The following is a 10715-nucleotide window of genomic DNA, read 5'->3' as shown; positions in this document are numbered from 1 at the left end:
ACGTTAGGTGGTATGTAGGTAGATTTGTTTTTAATGCTCTTCAAGAACCCTTAAGGCATTTAACCCCAACGACACCTTTTAAGTCAATTTCGTATCGAATTAATGTTTCCGGATGATTTTTTCTTTGTTTAGCGATTTTCACTATAAACTAAAACAAAACAATTTAATTTATTATTTAATTATTTAACTGTACTACTATTTCAACTTGTAACCAAAACAGTCTAGGCTGGTATAAACAGGACTAGAGTATGTAAAATTAACTTCACCTTCATCTAATCCCATAAAGAGACTATTATTTACTTTTATTAAATGTGGACACTATCGTCTGCTGAGGTGTAAACAATCAACACAAAAAACCGATTATAGGTCCGTTACATTTTAATACAACGTTACTATAAACCAATACAGTTTATGACCATTGTTATGACCATTGTATGACCATAGCTAGGGCTATACTGCTATATGACATTATTGATCGCAATCAGAACATTGAGAACCACAGAGTGACACGGAAGTTTAATTTACACGCCGCGCCGCCGATGTCCAGCATCAACATAAAAAACATCTTTTGTTGAATTGTCCGTACATCTGTAGTTAAAGTAATGACAAGTATTTATAATTTAATTTACACTGTTTTTAATTTGTAAGTAAATGCAACTGAGTACTTGTTAAAAAGGTCAAATATATAATATAATATACATTTTTACGTCGGATTAAAATATATATAAACATCGGCCAACAACGGTTTGAAACATAAGGTGGTTCACTAAAGATGAATATAACAGTTGTTAATTATGAACACCTCATCAGACTCAACTACAAGTCTTACGTAAGCTACGAAATAATAGCTGTGTGTTGATGCTATAAATTTATTCTGTATAGCACGTTTAAAGTCATTACTTTATATGAAAAAAATACTTTTGCAATGCAGTTGTAACCATCGTATACTTATGTATTAGGGGAGATACTGACCACTTTGATAATCAATGCATTTTCAACTGATATTCTTCTATCTCACAACGGTGAAGTAAAAAAGTAGCACGTTAAAAAATGTTAATTACTGAAAAGGTAACACACAAAACATGAAACTATACAAAAAACATCTAGACAAATAACCATTCTGAAATAAAAGCTACTTAAGTAGGTTTTAAAACTTAACATAACTTTTTTAGTGGAATTAGTAACGCAAAGATCTTAAATAACTAATAATTGCTTGAGGTAGAACATCAGTTACACACAATAAATGTTAACTTATCAAGTTCCTAAGATTAACATAAACATTACTGGTGTGTTAAAGGTTCCCACCAATGGTGCACAGAGTCAACTGTATAGAGGTTTATTTGTACATTTTGAACATATTAAGTGAAATTTAACGCATACAAAAGATTGTTTGTAGAATAATTTGTTTAACTTGAGTTAGGAGGTACGATGTCTCAAAATCCGTATAATCTATTTCATACTCATTATTTCTAATTGTTTTTTTAATAGACCCAAACCGATTTGGCCAAATGTCTTCCATGACACGTTTAATAAAACTATCTTAGATATGCATCCAATTTATAATTTACTCATGTGTATTACGGTATATGTTATTTGAATTTTGAAACCTAAATTTATCATTGTACCTATTAAAATGATTCGAATGAAAGAAATATATACAATATTCTAGTGATGCATGAGATCAATAGTTTAGGGATTCGAAGGCTCAGTTGGTAGCGTCACAGACTTCGTGATCAAGGCAGAGATGTAGTGGGTTCGGATCCTGGTACCTGCCACTACTTTACGTTTACCCTTGAACTATTCCGGCTTACCCCTAGCATGGCTGGATACGCTCCTTGTGCAGGCCAGGCCTATGTGGTCCATGTGGACAGGCATACGCAAGGTTAAAAAGACTGTCAACCTCATAAAATGTATGGTTTTATGAGGGTGCAATCTAACCAATATGGCGTTAATTGCTTCAATAATATGTTCATCGTATACCTACTCTATAACGTGCTATAACCTTGTGTTTTTGTTATTTGTAAAATCTGTCTGTAAATTTTGTCTAGGTGATTTTTTATTTATAATTAGATCCGTACCCATTAGTGGAACCCTTATTTGATAACGTTTCACTATTTACTAGGAAAATAAGTATTAACTAAAACTAATAGAAACTCAAGCCAAATGTAACACATTCCATAAACAATTACCTAATTTTTAACATAAAAACATTAAATGAGATCAATTTTTATGTTACAAACTTAATGATTATCATTAATATAGTTAACATTACGGTGGGGTAGGGGGAGGTTACAGGTGCGTGTTGGTGGTGGATGGAGTAGGAGAGGGGGAGGAAGGTGGTCGTCATGGGAGGATTCTCATGATGTTGATCATCTCAGTGACTAGCGTCGCAGCGACGTGTGTCGAGGGTCATCTCGAGTCTGAGCCTCCCTCGTTGTCACCACCACTGTCCTCCCCCAAAGAGTGGTGTGTGCTGTGTGCAGGCATCTCGTTGTTGTTGCTGGACGAGCTACGGCCTCTCTCACACCTCCGCACTCCCAGATGAGAACCGTCCGAGCCTCTCCGGTGATGCCGCGAGTCCCTCCTCTCCTGCTTACCCGAACAGAAACACCTACATATGATCCTCTTGAACGCGAAACGGAAATCCTTACTAAATAAGGCATAGATGCACGGATTGATGGCGGAATTGCAATATCCCAGCCAAAACATAATCGAGAACGCTACGTCGTTCACGCACTCTTTACAAAAGGCTCGGAACAGGTACATCGTGAAAAAAGGTAACCAACATATAATAAAGCCACCCACTATGATACCGAGAGTCTTTGCGGCTTTGGTTTCCATGCGAAACCTCTTGACTTGTGCCTTGATGTTTCTTTTGCCCATCCTCGATATCAATTTAGGCTTCGTCCCTTGGTTGCCGTCGTCGAACGTCGGGGACGGTGAGAGGTCCTTTGCTATCGTGGAGTTCAGGGACTCTCCAAGTAGTCCTGGACGTGGTCTGGAGTACGACCCGTCAGGACTCGTGCTGCTGCGTCGTCCTCTGCGATGGGAGGAAGCTAGTCTGGCACCGGTCACTCTCAGGTGGCAGTTGGGATCACTCGATCTAAATATAGTGTTAGAGTTCGCGTTTTGGTAATGCACCGCGTACTGCGGGCCAGACGAAGTTGGAGACGACGAGGAAAAGGAACCCGACTTAGAGTTTACACTTCCACCCGGGGGTGAACCGTTGTTATTAGCGACCGAACTTATCGCGTCACTACTAGGATAACTAACACTAATTTTAATTTTTTCGTGAGACCGAGTTGGTCCTCTTTCAGAACGTCTCGTTGAAGTCCTATTAGCTCTAGTGTCCGGTGACTTTCCACCACCCGGTGAGTTACTAACACTATTAGCTGTACTGTTCGTAGTAGTCGTACTATTACTTCCACCACTTCCTTGCATCACTGACCCCCTCCCTCTGTGTATTCGTAAGGTGAGTCTCTGTTCGTCAAAACGGTTTCCGATACCGCTTTTGGCTCCTTTGGTAGTCCGGAATCCTTGGTTTATCGCTCTTGTAGTTTGCACAGCTGCTCGATAAATCCTCCAATAAAAGAACAACATGACGAGCATAGGGAGATAGAATGAGCCCAACGCGGAGTATATAACGTACCCCGTCTCATCGGTGAGCTCACAGATCCAAGGACAGTGCGGGTACTGCACAATTTCATACGTAGCCGGGGCGTTTACAATAGTCGCTCCACCAGGTGTCAGTGGCCTGCCTGTGGATAGGACGGTCTCGTTCTTGGTGACCAACACTCTTGGCCTGACCGTAGTGTTGTAGACCGGCTCTTCCTCGCGCCACCCCAGTAGTGGCGGGAAGCAGATGACGAAGCTCAGGACCCACACGCTGGCGATGAGTATCTTGGCGCGGCCCATGGACATGATACTGGGGTAGGTGACAGGACGAGTGACTGCTACGTAGCGATCCAATGAGATGGCGCACAGGTTGAGTATGGACGCCGTGCACATCCACACATCCACTGCTAGCCACACAGAGCACCACAGATCACCGAATATCCACACCTGTAACAAACAGCCACAGTAACTACAGGCTCTAATAATAAGCATCCATATATATCATCGCAGATAAAATATTTAAACCTGTGAATATATACTTAAAATGAGTTACTGTGAAGGACTTAATCAATCAAATATCGAACACTTGTTTTATTATATATTATAATTACACATGGTACCCTAGAGTATTTGAAATCAACACCTGTAACAAAACACAAGAGAATCCGTTATAAATAGGTCATCCCCAGACTCCCAGTTACACAGAGCATCACAGGTCACCAAATTACCAATTCTGTACCAAACGTACAGTGCAGCTGATAGTATTGGTCAAAAACATTGATACTTTCACCGTCAACTGCTCAATTCTCTAGTCTCTATCGTCCATTCTATTTGTCTATGATAAAACAAACCTTTTTACACCAACATACATCATAAATATCGTCACATAAATTATATTGCAATATACATTCGCTTGTGGTCTAGAAGATGTATTCAGAGTTAGGCCTAACTGATTAGTTAGTTATATCAGGACCTTGATCGTTCACTACCAGTTTTCTTTATACCTAACTAATCATCTTGTGATGTGATATAATATTAAATGATCTTGTGATATGTGACACCTAACTCTGCGTTTTCTATTGCACTTGATAACATGGGTATCGTTGTACATAATGTTCATTAGAAAAAAACTCAAGAAAACTGTCATTTTTGAAAATTCTGCCGGCTTAGAGACTTAAATGCAAGTTTGTGTTTGTCTGTGTAAAGTAACAAGTAAACATAATGTTTTGTAAACATTGGAAACTATTATTTACACTTGAATTACTAAACTGTACAGTCAATATTAAAGAATCTCCTGGTACCTGAGCAAATTATATACATATACTATTTCTTGACATTAAACAGAAATCCGAAATATTTACTCAGGTGTATTTTAAAATATAAATTCCACACAAAAGTCTTAAACAATAAATTCTACAAGAGCATAGCCAAAGCAATAGCAAAGCCTAAAATAAAAACAAAACATGTCATGTATAATATGATAATAATACATCCACAGCTGTATAACAGCTCCTTATCTTAGCTGCAGGCCCCAATATAAATCCAGAGCAGAGTGCGGCTGCAGACGACATGAGGGCTCTTGACTTATGAATACATAATTAGCTACGTCATAGCCGCGCTGTTTCCTACCCACTTTTTCATCCAATTTTAGCGTTATTTTAATAGCATATGCAACAATATTCAGTAAGTTTTTTCCTACAAATAAAATGGTTCGGTTACTTTCATTTATGTAAATTAGTTTTAAAAGGTCGCTCATATAAACAACATAATGATTACGTTGTCATTTGTTGTATTCTATGTACAGATATTTATATTTTAATTAATGTTTTTTTAAGAGAACTACCTAATTCTTTGCATTACAACATTACTTTTTACTACAGCAACTTAGGAATTTACAGTTGATAGTATCCCTGCCGCAACAAACCTGCAGACTAAGCCAATTTCTCTCTTAGGACTGCTACTTAAATGTTTTCTCAAACATGTTAGATCTATTTAATATTCACATAACACCAGTTTTAACAAGTACGTAAGTTTGCTGAAATAGAGAAGGTATTAAAGTGTGCTTTTTCTACATGTTAATGGCTTAGTATACAATAACAAATTTGCTAACTTTGACCAAGATAAACCCTAACCCACAGACTAACTAACTACAGCAGTTAACATGTCATCTATAGCAGCATTACATGTTGATCAATAAAATAAACATTTCGAATTTATATTTCTAGAATCGTCTACGTAACCGTACCCCCAAACATAACTTTAAAATACTAAGTTATGAGTTTTATTTAGTTGTAAAAAATAGTTTAGATATACAATAAGAAACGCCTATCTTTTGAGGGCCAATATAAGATAAACAATTTTTACCATAAAAAAACAATTCTGTTTGAAATTTTTCTGTTATGGTCCTTAAAATTCTAAACAAAATAGTGCATCCTTTCATTCCTTTAAAAATTACTGTTCAAAAGTTAATGAAACTTTTGTGATTTTTCCTATTAAATCTTACCCATAATTAAGGTTGTTGACAAGCTAATGGGAGAAAGAATGTGTCAGATTGCTGATACCGTTTATTACATTTGTACTGCTCATGCAATAAATAAGACCTTAGTGCAACTATTTATTTAAATGTTTACCTGGATATTATTCAAATACTAGTTAGTCTTTATAAAAAAAAAAAAAACTATCCATACCATTTCTCGCATGCATTAAACAGAAATACCAAAAATTCTCAAAAGACAGTGATTGGGATTTAACTTTCTAACTAACTAAAGGATAATAGCGAAAAAGTTTTTATTTTAAACATAGTATTAATCTATTGCACTTAAATACAATCAGGCATTATGCTTCCCTAAAGACTAAAGAGTTATTATTCTAATGAAAAAATCCTTTTTAAAGATAAAATGCTCACTTTAATGCATTGGCTGAAAACTGGACCAAAAACTTTTGTCCCAAAGTATAAACTCTAAAATGGGTTTTGCTCTCAGCTCTCTCCTTTGTCCGTTTATCTCGTGGTTTATTAAAAGCACTCCATGCAACAGCAATTCAATAGCTTTACACTACATATTTTCACATTTGCAAAATATCCTGTGTGGTTTATTATGTACCGACTTATGTAGTGTTCAATGAATTCAGAAATTTTGTTTTACACCCCATTATACTAATTATAAATTTACTTAGGAAACCCATTTAACCGCTGCAACACATGCAACACAGAAGTATATAACTCAAATTTTAATTATTATTATACTGTATTTCTACATTCTACAAGGTTTATACATCACCTCAATTATTTGTTACTGAGAACTTATTATGTTTTTAGTACTTAAGAGTTTATTTACAAAATTTCTGTACCATAGACACGGATGAACATGATTTCAAATATATAGGTGGGGTAGTGACACAGGTTGTATTTACAGTTAATTGTTATTGAAAATGCTTTAACTTTAGAATGAAACCATAATTGACCCACATTTCAGATTTTTTTTACTAAATGAGGATGAAGGTAAATATTTATTGCTTCTCAGATAATCAATAAATATTAATTTAGGGGATCTTACCTCTAAATAATGATGACGGTTTTATTAAAGAAAATTAATGCGAATCACCTTTATGAGTTTAACATTTACATGCCCTGTAACTATTAAATTTACTGTATACTTTAATAAGGATAAATAATTGTCACTATATTATCATTTAGTCTAGTTTGCAAGCAATTCATAATACTCTCTATGGAGCTTATAAAAACAGTTAATGACGTGTCTACATTATAGGCATACTGAAAGTTGTGTAGTTATTATTACGTAGTGAAAATATGTACACGTTGTACGCTCCAACTCTAACAAGATGTAAATAAAATTGTAATTTACAGTTCCTGAAAAATTTAAATAGTCGGCAGCAGGTGTGTGAGTGATCTGTACTGTGTCGGACAGCCACTACTAGCCTGTAGTCTAGTGCACACACATATCCGTACTGGTGTTAATGTGACACATCTGTAACTTGCTTACACCTGTACTCTCTGTCCATTGTGAACTGACATTGATAATTTCCTGAACAATGTAAATAGTCAGCAGCAGGTGTGTGAGTGATCTGTACTGTGTCGGACAGCCACTACTAGCCTGTAGTGTAGTGCACACACATATCCGTACTGGTGTTAATTGTGACACATCTGTAACTTGTTTACACCTGTACTCTCTGTCCATTGTGAACTGACATTGATAATTTCCTGAACAATGTAAATAGTCAGCAGCAGGTGTGTGAGTGATCTGTACTGTGTCGGACAGCCACTACTAGCCTGTAGTGTAGTGCACACACATATCCGTACTGGTGTTAATTGTGACACATCTGTAACTTGTTTACACCTGTACTCTCTGTCCATTGTGAACTGACATTGATAATTGTTCACCAATTATATCACCGACTCCTTCTCATCATAACTATTTGAAACACAATGCTTAGCATTTGTATACCATTATATAACTACTCCAAGAGTTGTATTATTTAAAGTTATCTTTAGTTTATTATCGTGATTTATTCTTATAGCTTATTACGTATATGGTTACCATTGAAATTTTACACATGTTTTTATCATTGTTGTATTTTTTTATAAATTGGATTAAATAGCATTGTATTGTAGTAGGCCTAGTCAGAAACATTACACAGGGTGATTCTAAATTATTGTTAAACTTTTTAAACTCTATAAATGAGAAACTATACAACCTATCCTGACGGGATGAGTTTCAATTGAAATAGGAGATTCTAAAGTTATGTTTGACTCTACTTTGGTTAACATAGTTGCAACACTAGACTCTACAGACATTTTTAGATTTTAACAAAGATTTTAAAATAACTACACAATTTAAAATCAATCTATACTTCTATACTATTATATAAAAATCTAATGGTGTCTGTCTGTATGTGTGTTACTAATAGATGCAAAAACGACTAAACCAAATGGGCTTAAATTTTACAAACATATAGCTACCATACCAAGGACCATTATAGGAATATTCACATTTCGATACTTACCGTAGGCTTTGCCCCTTTAGCTTTAAAAGTTCTGAGGTGAACATTTCAAAAGTAAATATTGATTTGTCTCCATGGCTGTGATGAGAACACTAACAATATTTGTTTACATTTGCTTTGACATTTAAATGTAAACAAGAAGAACTGCTAAACTGCATATTTCACAATTTCAGACAGCTGATACAAAGAAATTAAATATAATATTTTCCATAACTATGAGGTACCTGTAGGTTTATTTTAATCTAACCTTTTATCATGGATTATTTATTCTACAACTATGTCAATGATTATAGAAAAAAAGATTCTATAATCTTTGCTGTATCAACTATTAAAAAATCTGCTTTGGATTTTTTAAAGCCTAAGCTATGAAAATAATGTTATTGATATATTTTCATGGAAACAGTATGAAAATTACAACGTATAGATGTTTAGTATGAATTTGGAGGATACTTTAAATAAATTCTAACTGCTTAGCATGTGTTAGATTAACAACATGACTTGCACGTCACATTGTTTTTTATATGTATATTTAGGTAAATTAAGTTATTGTGTTTTGCTAAACCTATGCTTAGATCAAACTAAATTGTACGTCGATTTTTGTTTTCTAAAATCTGTTGTATATGTTTAACTATATTTAATTATCAGATGGTAATAATACAAAATACTCTTATTTTATCTTAACATAACTTTCAGTTCACATTTACTTTATTTAATACATTTATTATTTGTGTTTTGCCACACCACTGATTAAATTAAACCAAGGAAAATATCATAAAACTAAGCAGTACACAGTGATCTTTTGTTTCTAAAACCAATGAAATATCTGTTAGTATGTTTACTTAATATGGTAAGTGTAAAAATGTAAAGACAATGGACGATGTAACTGATTAAAAGAACTGGTTTGTATATTAACTTGTTTGTTGATATTTTTGTAGAGTAGAATTAGAGATGCAATGAAACATATACTGTATTTGCTAATACATTTTTAGTCCTTGATGCTTTGATAATCATATTAGTTTTGTCTACTGTCTTTAATGCTATTTAATAATTAATAATTTTGCAGCCTCAAAATTGAAATTCAAAATTGTGAATAGTAAATTAAAAGATATGTAAGATGAAGGTAAATCATGTATGTCAAAGTTTTATTCATGATTTGGTCAGTTTTTCTTACATCAGCCTACACAAGGTTTAAAATTAATTAAAACCAAAATGGTGGTATCCACTACTCACCAGATTTAAAAGTCATTACTTAAACGTTTCTATATAAGGCTATACAAGTTGAATTTTGTTGCTAAAAGAGTTGGCGGATGTGTAACTATTATATGCAACAGATTTAAAAATTAAAATGTTTATATTTTGTGTCCTCTTCCCGTTGCAAAGCACGGGTACAACAGGTAGTAGAACTATAAACCACAGAACACTTACGGATCATCTGTTTGGAGAATACGACGTCAATGAAATAACGAACATCTGTTTGGATGGATTATTTGTTGAGCTGTCATTGATATGTTTACATTAAATGTTGTTTAAAAATACCGCGACCATTTCCGATTACATTTTGTATGAAAATCCAAAACTAAGTGAGATTAAAAACGTTGTGCCTTACATAACGGATTTAATTAATCGCAAGTACAATAATGTGAAATTAAATTGCTAGGTATCAATGACCATGACCTAATTATCATTTAGGTCACTAATCGGAGATTCTCTCTGTGTGTGTGTGTGTGTGTGTATCAAATTGTACTAAAGTTATGATAACCGGGAAAAACACCCCAAATCAGTGTTGTATACGGCTGGCAAACTTAAATTTGTAAAATCATTGACGCCAATAGGTTACACACACGCGGTTTCCACTCATTGACAGCGCTTCGATAACTATTTTGTAAAGTAAAAAAAAAAAAAAACAGTTGAAAAAAGTAAAAACCTTTATCAAAGTATTATAAACTAGAAAAGGGATGGCAATGCCATTTTATTTTTGTTCTATAGCCTACCCACACAATCTAAATCAATTATTAAGTGAATAATATGCATGCGAGCTATCATAGGTATTCAAATGTCTTCCAATTTGTCACTATAACCCA

The 10715-nt window shown here is 34.4% G+C and overlaps 1 protein-coding gene across 3 annotated transcripts in view; it reads right to left on the bottom strand.

Annotated features, from left to right (window-relative positions):
• Positions 1 to 1986: 1986 nt before the first annotated feature.
• LOC128986668 (octopamine receptor Oamb-like) overlaps positions 1987 to 10715 on the bottom strand; it is a 150643-nt gene continuing 141914 nt past the window's right edge. For all 3 annotated transcript variants that reach the window (XM_054407162.1, XM_054407170.1, XM_054407154.1), the window contains exon 3: positions 1987 to 4062. In XM_054407162.1, the coding sequence (XP_054263137.1) occupies positions 2410 to 4062 (1653 nt within the window). In that variant the 3' untranslated portion in view covers positions 1987 to 2409. The remainder of the gene's footprint in view (positions 4063 to 10715) is intronic.

The sequence above is a fragment of the Macrosteles quadrilineatus genome, unplaced genomic scaffold (assembly GCF_028750875.1).
Source record: "Macrosteles quadrilineatus isolate MER2022 unplaced genomic scaffold, UCM_ALF_1.0 Scaffold_1__1_contigs__length_201487025, whole genome shotgun sequence".
Classification (NCBI taxonomy): Eukaryota; Metazoa; Arthropoda; class Insecta; order Hemiptera; family Cicadellidae; genus Macrosteles; species Macrosteles quadrilineatus.
This window is presented reverse-complemented; position numbering and strand designations above follow the sequence as displayed.